The sequence below is a fragment of the Cinclus cinclus genome, chromosome 12 (genome assembly GCF_963662255.1).
Source record: "Cinclus cinclus chromosome 12, bCinCin1.1, whole genome shotgun sequence".
Classification (NCBI taxonomy): domain Eukaryota; kingdom Metazoa; phylum Chordata; class Aves; order Passeriformes; family Cinclidae; genus Cinclus; species Cinclus cinclus.
Window position 1 is genome coordinate 3504593 of NC_085057.1, and position 26511 is coordinate 3531103.

Here is a 26511-nt window from a genome sequence, read left to right on the forward strand (position 1 = left end):
CCAGTGAGAACAATATAAAAATGAGAACAATTTTATATTTCAAGATCCACTTAGGTCTTCACAAAATATTGTATATCGATACACATCAAAGGATTTACAAAAGGAGCACAGAGATTTCGTTTGGTTTGTTTAAATTTATAGCTGCAGAAACCTGAATACAGTACAATAAAATTTGACACTAAAAATCATGGATCTCTGAATCATCCATAGAAGGAAAGCTGGTTTTTTTTTTCTTTGAAATGTATCACAGCCACCTTGAGACAAATTATGTTTATCCTCTGAGAAAATTACTAAAAATCTTTATTGTGCTTTTAAAAAACCTGGAATACTTAGGAGTATCAAAAGATGAGAATGGCTCTCACACAGTGCCTTAAAAAGAGACTGAAAAGAGAAAAATTGTATTTGTGCAAGTTTTCTTTTGAAAGATTACCCACAGGAGATACAAAATAACCAAGGAACAGTCAGATGTGATTGACAAACACTCCAGGCTTTACCTGGCTCAGCCACTGACCCCAGCAAGTCCCCAGGGACTGTCTCCTATTAATCCAAGAGCCCATGGCAAACTGGGCAGGGCAGTTTTCTTCCCAAGCTGTATTTCACACCTTGCTCCCAGGATATGCCTGGGACAGGAACTTCCTGACATCATTCCACAAACTACGGGATCAGCCAGACTAAAACCAGCCTTGTTTTCTCACCTGGGGCCTCAGGTGTGAGGAACCCCTTTACCCTTTGGAAGCACCGAGCAGAATGGGAAGGACATCTTTCCTTGAAGGTGTGAAGCCTGAAAAGGCACCTGTTGTGCACAGTTCTAACCCTCACAGGAGGGAATTAACATTTGCACAGGGATTCAAGTAAAAGATGCCTCTACAAGAACATGTCTTTAAAATAAAGATCCATGTCATTACTTTGTCATTATTTCAGTATTAATTACCAAGACTATATTTACACACTTTTAGGTTATACTGTAGCTTTCACAAAGTAACAGCAACAACTAAGGTACATTTATAGAAATGTAAAAGTCAAATCAAAATATTTTGCCTCAAAAGAAAACATTACCAAAGTGCTTTGTTCATCTTCAATGCTGATTCCCATTTTGTTGTTTTGTCTCCATTTTCATTTCAAAGGAACTGTTGACAGTTTGGCTTTTATTCTGATCCAGAATGAAAGCAAAATTTCCCAACGTTGCTCTGTCTTTTGAAGCTCAGATAACAATTCCTTATCTCATCCCAGCAGGAGGTGCAGGCTGATCCCAGCACAGACAAGCACTTGTCCCAAGAGCAGTGGGGGAATGCTACCAGCCTCTGCAGGGACGATCCTGGAGACTGTCCCATCCCCTCTTACCTCTGGAAGGATGCTCACAATTTCCTACCATCACATTTTATTGTACCAGATGGAGAGGAAAAAGGATTCTCTGACAGTTGATAAAGTGTCAAGATTTATATCTTTCAGTTCATTGTACTTTTTTCCCAGCTTGGGAAATCTCTCTTATCCCCACAGCAATACTGGCCGGGGCCACGTTTGCAAGTGAAAAACCTTGGCTCCCCAAGCAGTGTGACTGTGAGTGTGTAACACACCCCACACACCCACAGCCTGCCCAGAACCCACACACAGGCTGGTGGTTTACAGCTGGCCCACCTCTGCCCATCCATGCCAATGAGACTTTTATTCTTATTTTGACTTCTGAGAGCTGAGGCTGAGCCCAACACATCACCCAACTGGGAACAGTGTCAGCATCAGGACTTGGCTGAACAGAGAGCCCAGGAGCTTCTGTCACACAGAGATGTCACAAACAAGGACAGCACAGCAGTGACCACACAGGAATGTCAAAAAATGCATACAAGAAGGAGGGAGGGGAAATGATGCTAAATCACCTCCGAGGAGTAAAACATAATGGAGAAACAGTAAAAAGATACAACTCCAGTTTCCTTTGAGAGAAGGTTCAGATCTATGCTCACCATAACATAACTGGAGCTGCAGCATGACACACAAGCACTTTGTGGGAAGTTAAATGTATTTGTCTCTTTAAATCCAGTATCAAACTCTTTCACTACAGCAAAACTGTAAAAGAGGAACATTTATCTGTGTTCACTCCTGTCAAACCTTGTATACACACTCTGTAACATCATACCTACAAAATTCTATACCAACCAGACCAACACAAAATCTTGTATTTAAAAGAAACATAAAAAATTACAGAGCTTGCTTAAAATTTCATTTATTTGTATTGTAAGCCAAAGGATCACCCTCAACCCAGAAATGCACTGCTCAGCCTCCTTGGGAGCTGTAACAATCAGTGCACTTGTCAAAGAAAAATTCACAAGCAATTCAGGGACAGAGAAAAGGGACATTTTTTACACAAACACTTGGGCTGTGCACACACACACTGAGCAGTTTCCAGTTTCCCCTGTAAGCAAAATGCTGGTGGGCTCTATCCATTATACCAATGGAAATAACTAAAACACAGGAGAGGAAGGGGAAATGAGGACATAATTCTTTGTAAGTATTTACACATCCCATTATTAAGATAAATGAAGGCTAATTAACATGGAATTAGCCACAAGTATGAAATGCAAAATGAATTAAAACTGGTTTCTAAGTAAGATGAATATTACAATCACTTACTGTTAAAACTAAAATACAACAAGGTTTTGGAGGCTGTAGTGAAATATAAATTAATAATTCTAACAGCAACAAAAACCAAAGTCACGTAATTGTTTTAAAACACTTTGGAGAGCTCAAATTACTGTTTTTTCCCTCAGAAAAAGCCCAGCAGGGAGGAACCTCCCCCATTTTTCCTGCCAGCTGATACTACATTAACAAGAGTCTCTTCATGTTAAAGCAAATACTTCATATATTTAATAGCTGTTGAGAACACAACTCAGTTCTTCCTAAACAAAATGTAGCACCTCCTGTGAACATAAAAAGCACTGCTTTAATCTCTAATCAGTTCATATGCAATAATGCCTTTGTTTGGAATGAATTCCACTCCTTCATTTGAATGTGCCCATAGCTGCAGGGTTCTGCTGAATCACAGCTTACACAACCACAGCCTCCGAAACTCCAGAGCCTCAGCACTGGGGCTGCAACTGTCTGGGCAGTAAGACTTTGCTCTACAGCTTTCTGTGGCTTGGAGACACCATGGAAATCAGGAATTCAGCCTGCCCAGCATGCAGCTCCACCAGCCTCGTTAGACCTGCATCAGCTTTACCCTGATACTTGAAAATAAAGACCAAAAGCAAGCTAGTACTTTATACAAGCTCTCAGAATTGCTGGCCTAAAGGTTTACCTGTCATACATTATTTTAAACTTTTTAAATCAGCAGCTTTACCTTCTTTTCTCTGCCTTCTGGTTCTGAAATTTTCAATGCTCATTTGGGTTACATTTCAAACTTCTCTCGGCAGGTAGAAGTGTACTCTTGTTTAAATCAGCAACTGAAACTTCAGCTGAAATAGAAAATCCTAAGACAAGGTGGAAAGGCATCTCTGCTCAAGTTTAAATGACTTTCTGGGTCCCGGGCTTTCAAACCCAACAGTGGAGCTGCCTCTGCCCTTCACATGTTAATTTACACTGAGGTGGCTAACACTGCGAGATAAGGGCTGGAGTCAGAGCACACTTGAATCAAACTGCGATTTGCAGCAGAGGCACAAACAAGGTTTCTGTTCCTGTCATGCTGTGAGGTCCGGCAGTTCCGCTGTTCCTTACTCCAAGTCCCTGTCCCACCGCTCCCCCGCTCAGCTGCCTGCAGCCCTGTTCTCTGCCAGGCTGTGTCACAGACACCCACACTCCAGGGTTTGGAAGAAGCTTGTTGGAACTCCATCCCGTGCACAGGCTCTTATCTGGCAGCCTGGGATGGCACCAAGGTCGTGTTTTCCCTCCTCTCAGGAACTGCCACACAAGGAGAGAGAAATGTGTGAGATAAAAGGGAGACTCCTGGAGTTTGTTTTCTTATGAAACCCTGCAGTAGTCCTGACTGGATAGGGGAGAACACCCAAAATTGCAGTTCTTCAGAAATGCTACTTTAATTCTGGGAACATATCCTTTTCCCTCATCCACGTCTCCAAGCATTTGTCTCTAACAAATGTATGATATATGTACAGGATATCCCAACTGTGCCAGTTTTCCTTTCATTAGGGGAAGGCTTCATTATCTCACCCTGCTCACCCTACTCCTACTTTGCCTATTAGATACAAAAATGAGCAGCTCCAAGTAATGGCTGATGTTTTCTGCTCAACAGACTTGAAAAGTAACATCATTTTCTCTGCTGCTTCCTTGAAGCACTCCTACACACACCCTTGGGGCTTACACCTAGAAAATGCCCTCTGGGAGTCTGCTCTTGGATCCCTGCTCTGTAGGAGTGTCCTCACTTCCAGTTCCCCAGGGAATGGTCCCAAGCACCTTTCAGCTACTTCAATTTAAATAAGCTCTTCGTGCATATCACAAGATGATGATCATACTTTGGAAATTTAAGCTAAATGAAGTATTTTAAATAAATATCAAAGTAATTTTGTATCCTCTTCCACTTTGAGGCTATTTATTTTGATCCCAGCATAAAGATCTCACCTTCCCCATCCCTGGAAGTGTTCAAGGCCAGGCTGGAGTACCCTGGTCTAGTGCAAGGTACCCGTGCCCATAGCAGGGTGTGGAACAAAATATCCATGATGGTCTCTTCCAACCCAAACCATTCTAGAATTGTGTGGTTCTGTGATCCCAGAAATGGAAGTGCCAGGCAGAAACACATTTCCATGCAGGAGAGGGAAGTCAGGGACAGGACTGGTCATCTCCCAAAGCAGGATGGAAAGCTGTCTGGCAGTGGAATACTGCTGTTACTAAATAGCACTAAAAGGGGAAAATGGATCAACAGTACCTGGGTTTGTACTCCTCACTGACAACAGTCTTGGACTGTGCCTAATGCAATTCACATTACCATACCAGAGAATACATTCTTCAAATGTAAGGGACTGGGGAGACAGGCCACAACTGTTCTCCACAAAGAAAGGATTCTCCTGCTGTTCTCACCAATAATCTGAGTAGGCTTCTTGGATTTCCTGCTTTTTGTAATTTCAAGGGTTATTAGAAAATTGGAAAAAGAAATATTTTAATTCTGAGTTTCAGTAAAAGACATTTATATCCTTCATGAAATGGAGTACAAGACTTAAAAGTAAGAAGAGAGCTACAGTTAGTATCTGTGGTTAGCCCCCAAGTACACAATGACACGATTTTCATACACTTTCTTCATAGTTTTCTCAATTTGCTTCAAAAATACTTGTGGAATTCTCCCACATAAAGTGTGCACTGTATCCAGAAACTTTGACTGCAGAGGGTAGTACAAGGACTGGAAGAGATTGTCTTCAAATGGAAACTAAAGAAAAGGAAAAAAAAAAATTAGTTTCTACTAGTTGTGAAAGGGCATTTTATAAATTTCTGTGAGAGAAAACCTTCCATAGGTAGGGAATGTCTTGTCCCTCACCTGTTGAGTGTCACCAAGCCTGCCTGCCTGAGAGTGTGCATTGACAGGAATTTTATTAATGTAAGGATACTGTAAGGAAACAGGAGTTTTGGCAAGCAGAACTGTACACAGACAACTTCCCAAGTGGACACAGGCACCTGTGCAGTGGACAAGATTCTGCCCTCCATGTGCCTGGAGGCTTGAGTGCCCAGGGAGGACAAGCTTTCCCTGGGAATTCATGGACCAGATTCGCAGCCCCAGCAGGAGAAACTCCACTCCAGCATCTTTTTTCTACCTCCAGTATTATAGAAAAGCAATCTCTTGGCCTTTTTGATTACTATAATATGAAGGAAAAATGCTTAAACCGTCTCAAATGCATGAGAGACCAAAGCAACCATGTTCATTTGTATCTGGGTGGCTTTTACACAAACACAACTACCCTGCCTGATTGCTAGCAGAGCAACCTGAGGGAAGCAGGAATCCACCCTGGGACAGCAGGACCCTGGGACAGCAGGAGGGCTCTGTGGAGGCAGCACTTACATCCCGGATCACCTCGTAGAGGGCCTTGAAGGTGGGCTGCTTGTCATCGTGGTAGACCCCTCTGTTGCCGTGCAGGATGGAGACCCCCTCATCCTCTGCCCCTCTGCAGTTGCTGCCGTACATGCAGTGGTCAGGCCGGTAGTTCCACTGGCAGGGGAACACGTACAGACACTCTGCTCACATCAGCAGGGCACAGGGAAGGAGAAGAGACATGTCAGACAAAGAGTTACAACAAATTAAACCGGCCTGGGACTGAGGATCAGGGAATATGCAGCTCCAGCTTTTGCGAGTATCCCTGATGGAGACACTTCCTTCCCTCGTGGGTGACTACGCTCCCCAGCTGTTGGTCCTGACAGGAAAACACAAAATCTGGGACCTAAGGTAACCCAAGGGAGCCCTTTAGAAAGCTGAAGTGGAAGAATCAAACCAGAGAGCACACAGCAGGTGGCACTGTCCAGCACCCTCTGCCATAAGAAGAAGTTTCTGGAGTGACAGGAATGACTGGGGAAGCACACACAGCAGTGAGGGTTATGAAAAATCCAGATTCCTCCTGGAGCCAGCATGGGAAAACTTGCAAAGTACATCCAGTGTTTGTTGCTGAAGCTGTCACAGAGGCCATGACAATTTGTTACACAGCAGAGCATAAGGGGTGGTGTATTTTATCCACAGCTCTCCAAAGAGTCATCATCCATTAATTTCACAGGTCTAGGTTATTTAGAGATGAGCCTAATTTCTCAAAAGAGCTCATAACTCCCTTTCTCCTGGTGATTTTTTTTTTTAAAACTCTGTGCACACCATGCTTGCAATCTGCTTGTCATAAATCACTCCAGTCCCTGCAACCTTTCTGCCTCATCCCTGGGGAACAATGAATCATGGCTGGTGCTAGCAGGGCATGGCAGAAGCACTGAAGATTGAATTCTTCCCTTGGCCTTTCCCAGCTTCCTAGGAAGCCTGCAGCTGGTCCCGTGTGGTTCTTGAAAAGCAGAAGAAACTTTCTGAACTTTTCTTTCCTTAAGGCCTCTCCAGCAGAGTTCTCCAGAAGAGAGCAGTCTTTGAAAATGAAGCAGCTACACAGGCCTGGGGAACAGAGTTCTCTGTGGTTTTAACTCACATCTATAAAAAAGCACCTGCAGCAATCTTGGCCAATTCCCTCCCCAGGCAGTCTCAATAACCCAGAGCTTAAGACCTCAGAAAGTCCAGTTTTCTGTGTTAATTGTATCCAGTTCTTTTGATTTCTCTTCTTGAGCAGTCTGGTATTATGCAATTCATTGAAAGTTCTTTACCAGTTCTGAGGAAAGGACAGACTGTGGTGCAGAAGAGTCCCCACATGGAGCTTTGATAGAGAACACTCATCACAATATTGAAGTATTTTTGCAATCTTTGCTTTTTTCCAGCACACTTCAGTGAACAGCTTGTGTCTGACTCCACAGCTAATCTAGCTCCATTTTTTTTTCTTTCTCCAGGAGACCATACTCCCATAACATTAGTTTCTTTTTCGAAATTAATTCCCACTCTGTTTTTCCCTAGGACTGGGGGTAATATATGGTGTACCAGGGACACTGATGTTTGACATCTGTCTGAAGTAAACAAGATGTTTGCTTTTTGCTTTGCTTCTCCTCACTCCAGCAGTTTGCCTGGATTTGGGTATATCCAATTACCTACCCTGTGACTCCTTAGAGAAAAAGAAAAGGGAGCAGAATAAATAAAGGCAAGTCCAAATTTGGTTTATTCTTAAGATCACTTGAGGTGACAAGGTCACATAGGAAACCAGGAGAAGCAGTAGGGATGGTTACTCAGCATCCAGTTAGAAGCATGAAATAAGGTTCTCAGCTTCTCTGGGAAGTGTGTGCTGTGCTCCAGTGTTTAAATCCCTGCATTTCTCACCAGCAGGACATCAATGACACCATCCTGGTGCCTGCTGAGGCCTGGTCACTTGGCTCAGAGGCTGAAAGCTGCTTTAGATGAGATACTCCAATGTATCTGTTTCTATTAGGCTGAAAGCTGCTTTAGATGAGATACTCCAATGTATCTGTTTCTATTAGCTTTGTTACTTTTTTGCATAAATATCAAAAGCCAGATGAATTTCTGGGCTGAAAATGGGGCTTAGCTTTGCAGAAAGTTTGCACCATCATATTCAGAAAAATATTGAAACAAAAATATTTTTGCAGCTACACCCTGGTCCAGTGACACCCTGAAGCACACACAGAACATGAACTTCATCCCTTGACTTCATCATTAATGTTACACCTCATAATTTTCTCAGATCTCCAGAAAGCAGATTTACATATTCAATGGAACCAAGTCCAAGCCCCATTACCTGCAGCAATGTCAGAAACATTTTTATAGGTTACAAATCCTTCAAGGATGCAACTAGACAATAACTCCATACCAGAGTATTTATGCATATTATAAATAAATAATAGCAGTTTAAAAAAAATCAAGTTCAAGATACTTTCTCAATGCAGATAATGACAACATTGAGAATCATTCCTTACCTGGGTTAAAGTAAAATATTATATTTAGCAAATCCTGGTCTCCCCACGTGATGTAATTTTTGTACTTTTGGTACAATGGATATAACATTTCCTCCCAAGTCAAGCCACCTGGTATCAAGCTGTTCTGCAGGGCAGGAAAACAGAAGCAAGGGGTTAATATCATGATCAGTGTTGTGGTATCTGACTCAGAGTGGGGACACACAAATCTCCAAGTTCTGCTAAGTCATGTTGGACACCCAGGTGAAAAATTAAAAACTGCCAAGGAATGTTAGACCTGGACAGGGCTGTAACAACAGAACTCACTGTGTTTATCTAAACAGGAAAACAAGGTCTCCTGGGCCCAGCTCTGATGTCAGCTCCTGCTATTCACAACCTTCCTATTCCAAGTAACAGGAGGGGAAAAAAGTGAAAAATGCAGGGACAAGGTAAAGACCGAAGTATAAAAGCAATGAAACTTACAGACTAAAGATCATCTTCCCTGAGAATTATGGTAGTAAGAGCAATTTCTGGGTTTGTCTTTTTTTTCCCCAGTTGTTCCTGTAACAATGAGGGAAACTCGTGGCCTTGGCTGAGGAACCACTTGGGGTAAGCAAAGTTTTAGTGATCACAGAATACGTGCTCAATAACACAGATCTGTTGTGAAAATGTTGCCTTCTCATTTACACCAGTTATCTGCAGCAGGATGCAAAAGTCTATTCACAACACATGCAAAAATCACCAATTTCTCTGGGTATTCACACTTTCCAATTTTAAAAACAATACAGAGACTGCACTTAAGATCCTTGAGTTTGTTCTTTCCTTCATCTTTTCAAGGAAATGTAAGAAGTTCGGGAAGCCATTTTTAGCACTGCTACCAGACTGCTTCAGCTGCAAGTTCTCACTGCTCCAGCCTTGAGGAAGTTTCATTCTTTCAATAATCATGCTCACAATAGCTTTTAGTATCCAATGATACATATTCTGCATTTCTCAGATTCTCTGTATTACAAACTTCATGCAATTTTACACTGAGCTTTCCAAGATGTGAAAAAACCAGCAATCCTGAGTTCGTGCAACAGCTGCATTTGCTCTCACCTTGAACTGCGTGCTGCGGATCCGTGTCAAATTCATCAGCATCACCCCGGAGTTGACACCGGTGGTGCCGTAAAAAGGGTGACGGGCAAAGCGGCTGTACCAGCCAATCTTGGGGATCTCGTGCTCGGGGGCCATGGCAGCCAGCTGGGTGGAGTTGAACTCTCTCAGGAGGTGCCAGATGTCATCCATGGGCCTCAGGAACAGCACATCAGTGTCCACGTAAAGCAGGGAATCCACATCCTTTAAAATCACCTTTGGGGTTTGCGCAGCAGGGTGAGAAAAAAAATCAGAGAGACAACAAACACAAAGATTATTGGCAAAAGGCACTTTTACTTTATTTATTACTAAATTTGGAAGATGTTATTGATTTATCAGCTAAATGTAATTACACAGAGGAACAGTTATCAGATTATTGGCTTTTGTTTGCTGTGGGGTTTTTTTGAACTGCACAATAAAACAGCTAGCAGAGCACTGGGGCTGGATTAACCTTCTTATGAAGCAGCAATTCACCGAGCTCCCAAAAATATCTGCAAGGACTACCTGGTATCTGCCCAGAAATGCAATGTAAATAACATACATTTACAGAGCTCTTTCCAAGATCTTAACTGGTGAAGCATACAGTGTACTCCGCAGGCAGAAAGGGTAACCCAGGAGACCAGAATATTTAGACTTACCTTCATATATAATTAATGTATACAACTGTTTCAGATTAAATAAAACAACCCCATTGATCACCAATATATGTGCATCCCCTGAAGAACAAAATTAGGCTGTTAAACAGAAATGTCACATTAAAACACACCAGGTCATATTCTGAGCTCTGTTACCAGATTCTGTATGAGGAATAACCACAGTAAAACTGGTCAGGTCAGAAGGGTGGAAGCTGCAGATTAGAGCCAGGATATTTCAGCAGTTCCTGCTGACCATGTTCCCCCTTGTGGCTGCCCAGATCTTTACACACTCCTTCATTAATATCCACGGTGGGACAAATTATCTGGTGCTTCAAGTCTTTCTCATAGTGTCAAGTAATAAAGATCATTACCTATAGCTGACCACTAGTTCCAACTGCATTTTTGTTGCTCTTCTTCATTATTTGCTAAAACTGTCCAAAATTTCCCGAAGGACTGAAATTTTCTTACTTTGGTCCAGCCAAAAACCCTATTTACTTCTCTCTCTTTCTTTGAAAAGCAAATCCAAAAGGCTTTGGATTTTCACCATGCGGAACACAACAATCGCTCTCTCATCCACCTGCAATGACATTAATGACAAACTCTCCTATTTATGCAGGTTACAAGAAATTTTACCAAATAAATTGGGCTTTACATAAATTCTAATGTATTGTGACTGAGGATTACCTGTGAAATAGAGTGAACAACATCAGGATTTTCAACAAGTGGGTGAAAAATATCACCTCTAAGCATGCTCAACAGGAATCCACTAAGATGCCAAATCCGTGAGTAAAGACTTAAATGAGATTTTTCACCTGACTGAACACTTTGGGATTCAGACTGACATTTAGTCTAGTTTAACAAATCCATGACCTGTATTTCTGACAGGATAACTACATGTTCTTCCTACAGAACAGGGCAAGCAGGAGAAGGAACTGTCTCTGCATTTTAAACAAAAGTTATGCTTACAACAAACTCTAAGTAAACACATTCAACACAATCCAGATCTCTCTGCTGGATGGAAGATTATAGCAATGTAGCATTTTCCCACAAAAACCCCACAAACCAGCATGTGGAGGTATCAATAAAAAAGAGACAAAAATGGTTCCATAATATACTAAGAGCTCAGAGTAAATATTTGCAGCTATTAAGTATCCTCAAGTCCAATACTAAAAAACCAAACCAATAAAAAAGACAGCTACTCTAAGTGTAAATCAATGGAAGAAAGACAGTCTGAAAGGAAGAAAGGTTTTCAGTTTAAGGATATCCTGGGTATTGTGTATGAATTGTTCTGCAGCACCTAGGAGCCCTGATTCATTGGGACCCGCTATATGAAGTCACCTAAAATCAAAAGACATTAAAAAAAGAAAAATCACCCCCAAATTTATTCTGAGACAGAAGATAACACTGGAATACAAGCAGAGAAGAAGCTATTAGATTTTGCCTGTGGACCCATAGCACACTGCAGACCATGTAAGATTTTTATCTAAGGGGGTTTTAGTAAAAAGGCAAGTTGAGGCATTTTCCAGCAGGAAAAACTTATCCCAGTTCAGGGGGAAGTTTAACAGAGGGCTACAGACCCTCCTCATCCTTCCCAAGCATAAATGACAGCCTGGCCACTGCTTCTTCCAGTAAAAAAACATTCTTTCAGCAGCTTTCAATACACAAATAATTTAAATCTGTGGAAGCCTATGGACTGATATAATTTTCCTACAGATTCAAGCAGGTATTTCAGTTCTTTGTGCAGTTCCCACCAGCACCCAACCCCACCTTGTATTCCTCCTCTCAGGATTCACATGCTCTCCTTTCTGCAGGTTAAAAGATTCTTCCTTCTCCTGTGTCCAAGGTGTTGCCCTGCAGTGACACCCAACTGGCTAAAAAAAGAGCTGTGCTACCTCCTTTAAGCCTTTCCCACTTTCACATGTGGAGTGCTAAGACTCCTCTAAAAGCTGCAGATGTCAGTTCGAATTGCTCACATCTCTCCTGGCTGTGCCCTGGGTAGGGGGGATTTAATTTCATCAACTGCAGCTGTAGGAGTTTCTCACAGAGCAGGAACCTGCAGTGCAGGTTAAAAGTGACACGCAGTGACCTGGAGAAGGAGCACTGCCAGGCTGTGTCTGGAGGTCTGAGCTCACACAAACCATGCAGACACCTGACAGCCTGGGATTTTGGAAAGGGATGGCCAGAAACATGGCTGGCTCTGCTTGTCTTCCCCATGCTCTGCAGGCACTTACAGCTTAAAAGTGTGATTTTTTTTTTTTTTTTTTGGCAGCTATATAGAGTATTCTTAGTGAATCTGTCAAAAAGTTCTGCACAGAACTGGCTATATTTAGCCTGGCACTTCACTTAAATACTCAATTATCTGTAATTTGATTTCACAACTTCTGCCTCCATAGATTCTCCCTGTGTTAGCAAGGTTGGCAAGGACTAACACACTCCTGAGTAAACACACGCTGGTGTGCTGTGAAGCTGGACTACCTAAGGGTTTGTGAGGGCTCATGTGGCACCTTAGCACAGCTTCATTCAAAATTAGAAACAAATCACTAAGCTTGATGCTAGAGTTACAGTTAGTTACACAAAGTTGAGTTGCTAAACCTCATTGCAATAAGAGATTAACTCAAGTTACAGCAGAGGCTTTTGTCTGAATAAGGCCCTGGCATCTATTCCCACTGGGCTGGATACTTGAGCATCCCTCAAGAGGAAAGCTGTAACACAGGGATATTGCTAATCTATCTTAAAAGCTCTTAAGTAGATTAAGTGTTTTGAGAAGGGCTCTAAATGTTCATCCAAAAATCATCCAAAAATCCCTTAAGCATTTCAGGATACTTGAGCTGATTGTTTTGGTAGCTCCAGAAGAGCAGCACAGAGACAGCTGCAGCCAGCCCTGAGGGACCAACCAACATCCCTGGGACCAGAGGATGCTCCTCACCTGCTGTCTTAACACCCATGTCAGGAGTACAAATCAGTTCTCAGGGACTGCTGAGAGCACAGCCCTCCTAGTTTAATGGTAAAGTTTCATTCTATGCTTACAAGACGATCTACATCTTCTTCTCTGTCTCTGCAAATGCCCTGGATGGTTTTATTGCAGCAGAGTGCAGCAAGAGATTGACTTGTGAGATTACACAGAGGCTTCATCTACATCCCCTGCATCTAAGTAGCAAATGTGATCATATGTCTCAGAATGCCTCTGAAAAATGCAGAATGCTGTACAGTCTTCCTTAATATTTTAGGATCCTGGGTAGAGTCAACAAGTTGGGAATGTGCTCTTCAACTTGTTGCCCAGGACAGAACAGTTCAGTACTGCAAATTGCAGGGTCATATCCCACAGCTCTACTTTCATCACCAGGTAAAACTACTGAAAAGTTCTCACCCAATTTTCCCTGAACACATTCCTCAGACCCTCCTGTCCACTTTCACATGCCTGTTGGTGCTGCAGAGGAGATTTCTTTGGCAGGAGAGGCACTTGTGAATCAAAGACTCGCATTCCACTTGGGTTTAGCATTATCAGGAGCAAGACAATTTGCACAACTGAGAGCTAAACGCTGATAACTACTGCTCTCCTGGGGTCCTCCCTAAATCCAGGCACATTTCATGCAGCTGCAGGAAAAAATGCTCAGTATGGGAAGGGAAAATAAAAAACCAAACTGATATTCTGCTGGTATTTATTAAAAATAAAAGTCAAACTAGTTCTCTAAACAGTAAAAGTTGGACCCCTCTGCTCCCACCGTGTGCTGACAGCTTAAGTGGCATATCAGAACCCAGATATCAAACACCAGAAAACCAAAATAATGGCTGGAATTACCCGGAAACATCCCAAGGTTGTGTCAGCCTGTGAACTCGAGTACCAAACCTTGAGGGTCCCACAGGACATTTGCCACCTCAGCTATGGTGACAGCTTGTTTATTATACCCACATCAACTCCGTGTCAGCTGCGACTCCTCTTGGACAGCCCCTCCTACACAAAGCCATAAACCTCAGCCTGACCACACACAGCACTTTGCAACTGTCCCTGGAAAAACAAACATCTATCTACAGCCAAGCTGCCCCCTCACTCCGCTAACACAGTGTGCAACAGTCTAATATTCCTTAAAAGAAGTTACTGGAGAACTTCAGCAATGTGTGAATGACATCAAGGGATCAGTAAAAGCACTGTCCAGCCTCAAGGAATCAGCATGAATGCATAACCCCTTTCTGTCATCAGAATATTGAAGAGAAATAAAAGTTAAGTCATTCCTGTGATTAGTCTTCCAAAATGACAGAAAGTATCACAGAAGAACAGAGATTTCTGTTCACCCAGGACATCCTGACACTGTATGCAACAAGCTAAGGCTTCAGGATTATTTTCCAGGTGATAAAAATATTTACTCAGGGGAGAGAGGATCCCTGCTGCAGTTGGGAGTTTCTTCCAGCCCATCTGGCCTTTGTGCTGTTGATAGCCCACCCCTAAATGGCAGACCAGCAGAACTGCTGACAGCACATATTTTCTCACATATGTATTCACAGGCTACGTATCTGGACATGCAGCTGTCTCCTGATTGCTTCCATCTGAAAGGGGAAAGATTTCTTTGCTCCCCCCCCCCCCCCCCCCACTTCTCCTAAGACAGCAATGAAGAAATCTGGATCATGTGAACAGCTTGTCACTTCACTGGAGTCACCCCAATCAACAGCAACCCATGAGAGATTTTTGATAGATGTTCTCAGTTCCACAGAAATTGCTTTATGCAAACATTCTTTCAACTTCTGATATGCAAAACTGGTATCAACACTTCCCTTCCCTCCAAGTTTACAACGCTGAGTATAATACAACTTTCCAGTGAACTTGAAAAGTCCAGGATACACCAATCTCTTGCATGAAATCCAACTTCAAACACACTGGAATTAGTACCTTAAGGGCAATTCTGACAGTCTTATTAAAAAAAGTGAAACTCAAGGAAAAGAGAATGCTGAGAGCATCAGTTTAAGGACTAACATATGGAAAGGAAGATGGTGGGTAAAGAGGGCATGTTGTAAAGAATGTTATTTACAGAAGGCGCACAGCATCTACCCCAAAAGATCTGCCCTGAGAGAGTTCTCACATTTTCTCTGGAGAGTCTGGAAAGCCCAAGAGGCTCAGGGAACCAGAGACAAATCAGAAACACACATCCTTTGTTAGCCAGGAAAAAACCAGGCTGGATTTCTGTGTGTTTTTGTACAGTGTCTTAAAGCACGGACTAAAATTATCTTTAAGCAGATGTTTCAGCCTGAAAATGGTTTTAATATTACACCAGCAAAGCTTCCTTTCTGTGGAATTAAGGTTTTCCTGAAGCAACCTACTCAGAAATCCAGGTGCCTTACCGGAAGAAACAGGCGCTGGGCAGCACATGGTTTGAATAACTTCTTCCATTCCTGAGCATTTCCTACCGAGAAGGTTATTGGGTAAATGCTGGATTCAAACTTCTTTGCATATGAGGAAGGCCACTCCTTTAACTAAAAGACATGGTGGGAGGAAATCAGACACTATACATTATTGAGCTTTTGTAAAAAAAATGCATTCATAAGGAATTTATAACTGTGTACAGTAAACAAAGTGCTCAGCTGCTACTTGCTGAGGACAATGTAATTTTTCTCAGAGATGTACAACTTGTAAAGAAACTCACTTTCTTCTCAAATTCAGGCTTAAGGGAATCCTCAGCAAAGATGTGGAAGCAGAGCCTGTTGTTGCTGAAGAGAACTGCTGATTTCAGCATGATCAGTGTCTCCTCCAGCCGGTCCCCACATGCCACCACTGCCAGATGCATGCACTGCAAGGATGAGGGCTCCTTTGGATGTTTCTGCTCTGCAGGCTTCCTGAAAATTCAGAGATAGGCACATAAAACTTACTGAGGTACATATGAAGAGAATACCTCATTAACAGACATCATGGTTGTTGTTCTTCTCCTCATAATTTTGCAAGATCAGGAGTTTTTTTCTGGTTAGATATTTACAGAACAAGCAAATAGCATGGTAATTTCTGTCCATGGTCCAGATCAATAGTGTTACAATTACAGCATAAAGAAAAAGGCTATTTTCTGTTATTTCTACATTTCTGGGTTTGCAAAAATCACTGTACTACAGACACTACAGATGAAACCAACTTCACAGCACCTCAAACCAGCACCACCTTGCTCTGCACAAATGACAGCTCTTTCTCCAGCCCCAAGGTCAAGAAGCTAAAACAGAGTTACAACTACCCAGCCAACTTTCTAACACAACACAGATCATACAACTGCATCCAGCAACTTCATTTCTAAGCCCTTAATGGCTAGACTGGAAGAAGACAACCAAACTTAAAAAAAAAAAAAAAAAAAAAAAAAAAACCAAAAACAAACAAACAAACAAACAAAAAACCCACACTCCATCCATATGTAAATTGTTCTAACAGCTAATTAATTTTGCTATTAAAGATGCAAGCCTTAATCCTGGCCTGAAGGCACTGGCAGAGTTTCAAAGGACTGCTCTTCATTCCACCCCATGGAATCCAATGAGATTTTGTTAAAATAGAGATTTTTGAAAACAAATATAGTCACAAATCCCAGATGAATCAGACTATATTCCAAGGGCCAAACTGTGGGATTTTCGCTTCGCACCCACCTGTGGGGGCTTTAAAAACATTTCATCCAGATACAAGGAACACAGTAAGAGGCACAATGAAGCTTCCTGCTAGCCAGAAAAATCAGCTTCTCCTGGGGAGTTTAAGACCTTTTGAAAAGCCTTTCGGTTCTGTGTTTAGTGAGGAGGTAAAAATTGCATCCTCCAGGAATGTTGCACCATGGTGTATCCACATTCCAACACAGGTGGCACTTAGCCTCTCCATCACACGGGATGAAGCTGATCAAGCAACTAAACCCCAGGCACAGTAATCATTCCTGGAGAGTTCAAGAGGCAAACCATAGATCACTGCCTGCTCTGGACCCATCTCTGAGCAGAGGACATCAACCCCAGTCCTGCTCAGCACACACAATTACACACACATAATTAATCACTGGAGTTAATGCTACAAACAGAAGTTCTAAATAAAGAGAAGAATGACAGTTTGAAACTGTTAGTATTTTTTCCAGACACTGAAGTGCTGCTCTGTGTAACAGCAGCATTCTACCCTTCAGAGTAACCCATCTCTGTGTAAAAGAACACCAGGCACTGGCACTTCACTGACTATAAAAAGCAACATGTTTCATCAAGGCTTTTAAATCTTCTGCTTTTGTCTTAATTACCCTCAATTTCATCAGTGTATAAATAATGAAATATTACATCTATGCAAAGTGGTATTTACTTTCCAGCCTATTAGGGCAAAAATCACTGAATTATTGATGTGAATCATCAGAATCATTAGCTGCTCACACAGATCACCTTTTCCCCCTTCTCCCTATCTGTGTAATGCTTCCCCTTAATTGAATCTCTAAATCAAGCGATGCACAGGCTGGGAGCTGCTCTGATGTAGTTTCTGGCAATGGAATTCACTGGGAGAGGGACTAAACCCTGCACTTTTATTGCAACATTTCAAAACCCCACAGCACGGCACTCAGCTTGCCCAGGCAGTTTTAGCCACAGTGAGCTCTGCATTATGCAGCTGCTCTGCAGGGAAAAATCCAGTACATGTAGACAACACTTCCAAAGGACAGACTCAGCAGAATCAATCCTTGGCGAAAGCAGAATGCCTGGAAAGCCAATGGGAGTAGGGATAACAATAGACATCCAACATAGACACCGTGGAGGAGAAAGCTGAGCCTTGGACGTGAGGAATTGCCAACAGTACAGGGATTCAAGAGCCTGGAGTGGCCTGAATTGGAATAAAAATCCCAGAAAAAAAAAATGAGCTATTTGAACTACATCAGTCATAGTCTGGAACACTGAGGGCAACAAACGGTGAGAGAAGTAGCAATGAAGTACAGAAGAATTTTGGGACACAAAATTTTGCATCTTCTTCGTAAGTACGTAAAGAAACTAGAGCACAGTGAAGACAAAGATGAGCTGCAATAGGAGTTAAAACAGTGCCCCAGCAGGATGCATTTGACTGAAATTTTAACTTAACCTTTAAAAAATAACAATTATCCATAAGCCTGAGAAGGGGCAGGTATAGAAGAGGCAAAGTCAAACTGCCTGCACAGAAAACAAGAAGATTGTGGCAAAGAACATCCCAGCTTCCCTTCCCTGCCCTGCTCATGCATGCACCTCATACAGGGCAAGAAGAATGGAAGGGACAGGGAGGAACAACAGCTGGATGAAAGGACATCCCTTAAAGATGTGCGGGACACAGACAAGTTGTCCTGCCTGTAAATGGGAGCAGCTGTTACAGCTCTAAGAATTTCCTACCTCAAGAGACTCCCAAGACACTAAAAAGCCCATAGATCCACAGAGTAATGCAATTATCTTCATTAGCCAATTCTGCCTAACATTTACATTCATTCTTTGATAGTTCAACTTGTCTGTTATGAACAGCCTGTAGTTGAATTTTATAGCCTAAATTAAATGTTTAAACACATTGAAAGCAATGCAGAGACCTGGGCCCTAAGGTTTAATGTGTTTGACAAGAACAAATACACAAACTACGATTAAGCACTCCACAAAGCATCACAAAATACTCGCAGAACACATCCCCACGGAGTGACTGAAAACTGAACTCGATAAGATGGAGCACAATAAAATGTTTACAGCAAAGACCTTCCAACAATACAGAGCAACTCCCATCCAGTTGCTCACTCTTTATTTACTGAATACAGTATTTTCAGAAAGGCACTGACACAGCAAGAGCAGCCTGAGTGCTCAAGCACAACAGTGTGCATTCCTAGGTCTTAAAGTTTAGATTACATGCAATTTTCTTATTAGTCACAGCCAAAGTGTCTCAAACTTAATTAACCCAAAACCTGTCTAAATCAATCCAAATCCATTCAAAATAATGTGTTCCCACCTCATTATAGAGTCTGCTAATCTGTTCAAGCCTTCAAATTTATTCCTGAAAGATAATGCATGCAGATCCTCCAAAATGCAATGTAGTTGTTAATTTTTGAAACCTTCATCCCATTATTATCTCATTCACTTTTGCAGCACACACAAGGGTAGATTTAGGCATTGTATCAAAACCGGTGATTCACTGAACAGGCTCCTTCCCTGACAGCCTCCCCTGCCTGAGTCAACGTCCCAACAACAGCTCCATGATGTGAAACACATTTTCCTGCACGCTTTGAAACACAAATGTTTTTAAATCAACTTTTCTCACTTTGCAGCAGTTGCACAAAACCTACTGTAGCTGCTGTCAATCCAAAACTGAAGGCTGAAATTTCAACCTTCTCCTTGCACTCAGAGGAATGGAAAAAAGCCACTCAGAACCAGAACGGATGTTTCTCTCTCCTTTTATGAAGTGGGTTCTTTATGAAATAAGTATGAAATACTTGGGGTTTCAGCATGTTATTAGCAAACTCAAGCCAAACTTACATGTGTGTGCACACAGGCTGCACAGAAGGAAAAAGTATCTTGACAAGTAGTCATGCAAGGGAGGTTTATCATTGAAAATATTACTTTCAGGGAATTAAACATGCTGGCAAAGTTCTTCCCCAGCCTTGCCACGCTGGTTTAAGAGAGAGCATGGTCACATCTGCCCTTCAAATGTAAAACAATCCTCCTCCTTTTTGATACTTTGTACATATGGGTTTGGCAAAGTAAATGTAAAACAATCCTCCTTTTTGATACTTTGCACACATGGGTTTGGCACGTATTTAAAATTCTTTATATAAAAAAGTCTTACCAAAGGCATAGGACTTGCTACTTCCAACAGGAATGAGCAGTAAAACCACCAGAAAAATCAACTTTTCAAAGCTTACCAGAAACTTACCCAATTTGTCAGAATTATCTAATGACCAAAACAGGACACATGAATGTCATTGCTAACATTTGTGAAGCACCAGTTAATGACATGTGCTTACATTAAGCTTTATGTATAGCTTCTTACATTAAAAGAATTCTGCACTTCTTAAGGCTGAAAACCTAGTGTCTTCTGACATAATGTGACTACAGAAAGCAATATTACAAGTTCCAGTCAAAGCACAATTCATCTTCCCTGCAAGATACTGATTATCACTTAGCAAACACAAACAGTTATGTTTCTGAGTTGAGCCCAAAACCTGCATCTTTAGACAAAACAACTTGACAAAACTGAGTTTAAATGTTTTACATTCACACAGACAGAACTTCACTAAAGTTCTCTTAATCAATTCTGCAGCCTCATACAAGCATGTACATTGTGATTAGCCCACAAGATCTTACGCAGTCCTAATCAGATTTGTTATTATCCTGAAAGAATCAGTTAGATAAAGTGGGATCTCTCACATCAAATAAAACAATTAATGTGCCTTTGCTCATAAGAAGGAACTAAAATGATAATCATGGCCTGTTTCTTACAACTCAAATTCAAGATCCCCCCACTTCTTTCAGTTTAGCTTGGATCAGGCTTTTTAAGCTCAGCAGATCCCACCACCTGATGCCTTTCCAACCAGGCAAGCATCACCTCCACTTGAACCACTTATGTCACACTCTCCCCACAAAAATTCTTTTTTTATAGATACCCTTACCTGAATAAATTTTAGTAGCAACTAACATAACACAGAATCTTTCAGAAATGGTTGAACAGGACCCACAGAATTGTGCTTCTCAGTTATACAAACTCCTGCTTGGGCCAATAGTGCAGGATGACGAGGGAAAAAACAATCACCGAGCCCCACAAACAAAATTCTGAAGAAAATGCACACTTTGAATACCAAACTGCTCCTCTGTTTGTTTGTTTTGCTGTTGTATTGCAGGCCTTGTAAAAAGGACTTGCAAAGTCAACGAATAATCAAAAAGTTAGATAACGTCAAATTGTGAAACATGAAGATGACACTGAAGAGCGCATTAAGTGGAATGGTTGTTTACACTCTCTGGCAGTTCCATACTTTCCAGGCTCCCTCCTTCAGTGCTCTTCTTGATTTCCATGATAATCACAGAGATATGCCATAAAGAAAAATTACTTCAGGAGGTACAGTTGCTAGTGGAAATAATCCTGCTTTAATACCGGCATTTGAATTCTGTCCGTGGCCCACTCTCGGCCCCAGAAAACATCTCCTGCATTCAGTGGGGTAACAATGCTGGGGAGAAAACAACTGCTTTAATAAGTTAAGGAGTAAGAGCTCAAAAAACAGGAATAGTCTTTCATTCAGAACATCTCTGCGAAATCATGAATCAGAGACACAAAGACATACCAAGTTAATTAGATATATGAGGTCACACTGACCATAATATAATTGGAATGCAAAGGGGAAAACAAGTCCTCCACCCACTGAAAGCTGCCCTTTCTCAACTAATTAGTTTTTTAAAAAATACCCTGACTGTAAGGCGCTGGAAGAGGAAACACCACGATTTAAAACACTTTTAAAGTTCTGCTAAATTAATTTACATATAAAAAACATTCAAAACAAAAAGCTCGAAAGCTTAAAATCCGCCAGTGCCTCTGCAGTTTGGAACCCAGTGGCACCACACGGCAATGACGAGCCGCCCTCCCTTTTCCCTGGAAATCCCGCAAAGAGCAGCTCCCGAGGTGACAGCAGCCCCGCATTCCAGACAGCGAGCAGCACACTGCCCACGTCAGCCTCCGAAACAAGGCCAGAACTAATGGAAAAGCCGCTATTTCACAAGCTGCTCCCGCACAGGAGGGACCCCCCCCCGGCACAGGGAAAACCTTTCCTGGCACCTCAGGCAACTACGCTGCCAGGGGAAACACGCAGGGAAGTTTGTACTTGTGAACCTCAGCAGTTTGCACAGGGGTCTTCCATCACCGGGCACTAGCGGGGGAAGATCTGGGGGAGAGAAGCGCCCGATGCACGGGCAGCAAAGCGACACCGCCCAGGGGACCCGCGGGTCACGCGTGGGGCTGGGCACGGGCACGGCGGCCGGGGGATTCCCGAGGGCAGGGGCCGGGCGATGGAGCCGCCCCCGTTACCTGGCGCTGGCGCTGCCGCCGCCCGCGGGGCTCCTCCTCGGGGGGCTCCGGCCGAGGCGCGGCGGGCGGCGGGCGGGCGCGGAGGGCGCGGGCGGCGGGGCCGCGCTGCCCGCCAGCAGATAGAGCAGCAGCAGCACGGCCAGGCACAGCAGGGCCGCCGCCACCTTGCACGGCCGCCGCATGGCCGGGTCAGCACGGCCGCATGGCCGGGAGCGCAGCGCGGCACGGCGGGGCCAGCAGCGCGGCACGGCCGCGTCCCGCCGGCCGCATCGCCACAGCCCGGCCCGAGCGGGGACGTGGCCGCTCGGCCCGGCCCGAGCGGGGCGGGGCGGGCCGGGCCGCGCCTACCGTACTGCCTGGAGTACTGCCGGCCCCGGCGGAGCGCCGAGCTCGGTGGGTGTTCGTAACGCGGCACGGCCAGCGGAGCCGGGCACGGAGCGCGCCCGCTCAGAGGGACCTGTGATTTCACGGGTGGGCAGTGCTGGCAGAGCGCGAATGGGTACGGCGAGGCGATGAGCAGAAAAGGGGGAAGCTCGTCTGGACTGCGCGTTTGTTCTGCCTGTGCTGACCGGGAAACCGAGCCTCCCTCTGCCTTGCAGCCCCAGTTTATCACCTGCGGGCAGTACGCACTCCTCATTCCACCTGCACCGAGGGCAGGTAAACGATAAAGTGCGATACTTGTACAACTGTGAAGGAACAATGCGCTCGCTCACCTGTGGGTGGCTTTGTCCCCGTGTGACCCATCCAGTCTGCTGTGGAACATCAGCAGAAATCACAACACGAATTTCACAGAAGTAAATCCTCCTTGGGGTCATGATCTGATTCACGACCTTGAACTGTACAGAGTGACAGAAGTACAAGGATCCTTGCTGCCCCGTGGAGCCGGAGTACAAGCTGTGCAAAGAATGGAGACACCAGCGTTGGAAAGGGCAGAGAAGGGAAAAGTCAAGCCTCTTTAGTTTAGCACTGGAGGAACCTCCTGTGTCCCTCATGGAGCCACTGGAAGTGACACTGGCATTCACTTGGCAGTGGAACTGTACAGCTTGTCCATTTTACACTGCTCACACCACATGCCTTCACCAGTGGGATCCCAAAAAGTAATTTGCCTTACCATCAGCTCAAATGCGATGAACAACTACTGCTTCAAGAGTTTCATCCAACTCGGATTGTGGCCAGACATGAAAATGTAAATTACTTCATGCTAGGAGAAAACAGCAATACTAAATGAGAAACTACAGAAAAACCACAACGCATAAACATATGCTCTTTCCCGAGAATATGTGCACTATAATAAAACCCTACCAAACTTTATACTTTTTACTTTTTAAACAAAAAGAGTACCAGTGGCAACATGCTAAATACTCGAGCTGTTCAAATGTGTGATTTTTTTGTATCATCAATACAATCACTTTCTTCTCTTAATGTGTCAATTAAGGCCTTTTAGTAATTTTGTTTTGGATTACCATTTCCAAGGTTGCCAGATTTCCTCACCATAATTAGCCATGTAGAGCCAATTGTGGTTATCAATTGCAAAGCTTCATGTTTCTGTTTCTCAAGCAAACAGCAAGTTGTCCTAATTACTTGCCCAAAACATTCTAGATAATGCATTTTAATTCTTCTGTGCTCCATTAAATATATACCAGTCAAATTTCCTTCATCAGAAAGAAGCACTAAAAGATGTAGTCTTTGTACATTAAAAAAAAACCTTTTTCATTACAGTTCTAGAAAAATTCAGTATGTATTTTACAGAAGAAAGCAATATGCATTCCTTAGAGATGCTCCTTCATCCTTTACTTGGATGGAAAAGCAGAATGGCTGATGCACCACTTTCTTCACTAAAATCAATATATAAATAGTTCTTTTATAAGGAAAGCATTAGCACAAAAAAAAAATAAAAAAGAAAGAAAAGGCTGGGAGTTCTTAGACTCTAAAAAAATAATTCTGAGGCAGTCTTGGAAAGTGTCAGTTAGACAAGAATTAATTCTCAGATGAAACTTCTTTATCTTTCACAGGCTTGTCCTTAAAATTTGAATTTACCCAGAGAAAATGGTGCCTACTAGTTCATAATCCAGCTTCCTATCCAATGTACTTATTACAGATTACTTTGTAAGGTGCAAAAGTTAATTAACGCTGAAGTTCTCTGGAAATGCATCAAAAGTTTCTGAGGATATGACTGAGGCCTTGGTCCAAAACAAATCAGCATCTGAAATTAGATATCATTAACTTCTTAACATGAAAAAAAAGCTTTTTATATGTCATGCATCTTCAATTTCTGCACATAAAAAACCGGGACACAAGGAAGTTAAGGCTGAATATGAAAACCATCCATCAATTTTAAATCAGTGGGGAGAACTATCTATTTTGCAGCAAATTATTTAATTTTTCTGCAGTACTTTAACTGCTGGTTCAGTTCAGTACAAGAAAACAGAAGTTTTCTCAAAAGGAGATGTCATATTCAATGGATTTCCAGCCTGGAGGATTGTTTGTCTACTTTTTTACATTTTAAGAAAAACTTTATTTAGAGAGTTTATAGAATTATGCTTTTTCCCTCCAGGAAAAATATTTGAATGAATTTCAGAGGGGGCAGTAAGAGGAAGACAGTCAGCAGCACTTTAAGATGTAGAGAAAAATCTAGAACCAGAATACCTCTCATCATCCAAAGGCAGAAAAATTAGATTAAATCTACATTAGGTGATATATCTAATAAATTACAGCTTTTAAGCCAACTTTGCTGCTCTTGAATCTTCTTGTTCTCCTTCAGGCTGTATTTATTTTGATCCATCAAGACCTGTCCTCTGTTCACCCTGTCAAGGCTCACATTAATCCAGTAGAAGAGCCTTATGTAATTGGGAATTCCTACTCTGACAGTAGTCGTGGGGTCACTCTTATGTTTACTCATCTTCTACCTTATCTGCAGCAAAGGAAAAGACAGATAGGTGTAACCACAACAGAAACAGCACATTTGTTCGCAGGAATTAGTAATGGATTTAGCAGTGGCTTCATAGAAAAGAAACAAACCATCTCCCCAACACACTCAAGTTCCATTTCCACACCTTTATAAAAAGCAGCTCTGAAATAAAACACACTTAGTTTGTGCAAGACTATGCAATCGCAGGTAAGAATTCATTCTTTTCATCTGTCCGGATGACAGATTATGATTTTCACCCTGAACAACCTAGCTTTACACAGTCACACTGCCCACATCCCTAGGGACTGTTAATCACCCCCTTCCAACAACTCCTGCGAACAACAGGAAACTTCACCAGACTTAGGGGCAATAAGAATTCCGAGCAGATCCTTGAATTGCGGCGCGTTCCACGCCCAGGAGCAGAGCCCCGAGCGGCGGGTCACGGCCCTGAGGCCGCAGGCGGGGCGGGAGCCCTGAGGGGCGGCCATGAGGGCTGGGGAGGGGCGGCCATGAGGGCTGGGGAGGGGCGGCCATGAGGGCTCGGGAGGGGCGGGGCCGGCGGGCGCGTCCCGAGCGCGCATGCGTAGCTCCGCCCCGGTGCGGGCGGGCGCGGGAAGTGGCGGCGGGAGCGGCGCGGGGCTGAGTGAGTGACTCGGGCGGGCACGGCCGGGGTTATTCCCGGCGCTATATCCTGGGATTTTTCTGCTGTTCTTCCCCTGGCAGCCGTCTTTCCCGAGGACTCCATCCCCTTGCAGGCCCCGCTGCTGGGTGGCTAAGAGAGGGTACGGCCGCAGGTCGGCGCGTGGCCCGGTGTGATTGCAGTGGCGGTGTCCAGGTCTGGGCTGCTCAGTGCAGGAGAGACAAGGGTCATGTCCGGCGGAGGGAACAGAGGGGATGGGGGGTCTGGAGCGTCTCCCTGACGGGGAGAGACTGCGGGAGCTGGGCCTGGTTAGGCTGGAGAATAGCTGAGAGGAGTTCTTACTAATGTACATAAATATCGCCCAGAGGTGTCGGGACGGGACCAGTCTCTGCTCAGGCGTGCCCAGCGACAGGACGGGGAGCAGCGGCCGTGAAATAAAACACAAAAAGTCCCTCCTCAGCATGAGGAAGGGCCTTTCGTCATGGCGAGTGGCAGAGCAGGCTGCCCGGGGCTGTGGAGTCTCCCTCTCTGGGCCATTCCAAGGCCAGCCCTCGCAGGGCTTCCTGTGTCACCTGCTCCAGGTGACCCTGCCCTGAGGGCTTCCCCAGGCCCCCCAGCCCGAGCGGTTCTGTGTTTTTAACACCGAGCCTCTCGTGCATCATCCCTGTCCCTGCCAGCCCCTCCCTGCCCTGCTCCCTCTGCCTCTCCCTAATGCCCAGGAAGGGCTGGCAAGTGGGGTTATTTGGGGTACCTGCGGTTT

At 43.6% G+C, this 26511-nt stretch overlaps 2 protein-coding genes across 2 annotated transcripts in view; one reads left to right on the plus strand and one right to left on the minus strand.

Annotated features, from left to right (window-relative positions):
• Nucleotides 1–5176: 5176 nt before the first annotated feature.
• On the minus strand, nucleotides 5177–22385 carry GXYLT2 (glucoside xylosyltransferase 2). The gene is made up of 7 exons (XM_062501014.1): nucleotides 22204–22385; nucleotides 15857–16046; nucleotides 15555–15686; nucleotides 9553–9804; nucleotides 8482–8605; nucleotides 5987–6159; nucleotides 5177–5359 (listed from the first exon to the last, which is right to left on the minus strand). Exons 1-7 carry the CDS (start codon nucleotides 22383–22385, stop codon nucleotides 5177–5179), a joined length of 1236 nt encoding a protein of 411 aa, XP_062356998.1.
• A 3394-nt stretch (nucleotides 22386–25779) lies between these two features.
• SHQ1 (SHQ1, H/ACA ribonucleoprotein assembly factor) overlaps nucleotides 25780–26511 on the plus strand; it is a 38765-nt gene continuing 38033 nt past the window's right edge. The window contains exon 1 of the mRNA XM_062500688.1: nucleotides 25780–25893. The gene's annotated coding sequence lies outside the window, so the exon portion shown is untranslated. The remainder of the gene's footprint in view (nucleotides 25894–26511) is intronic.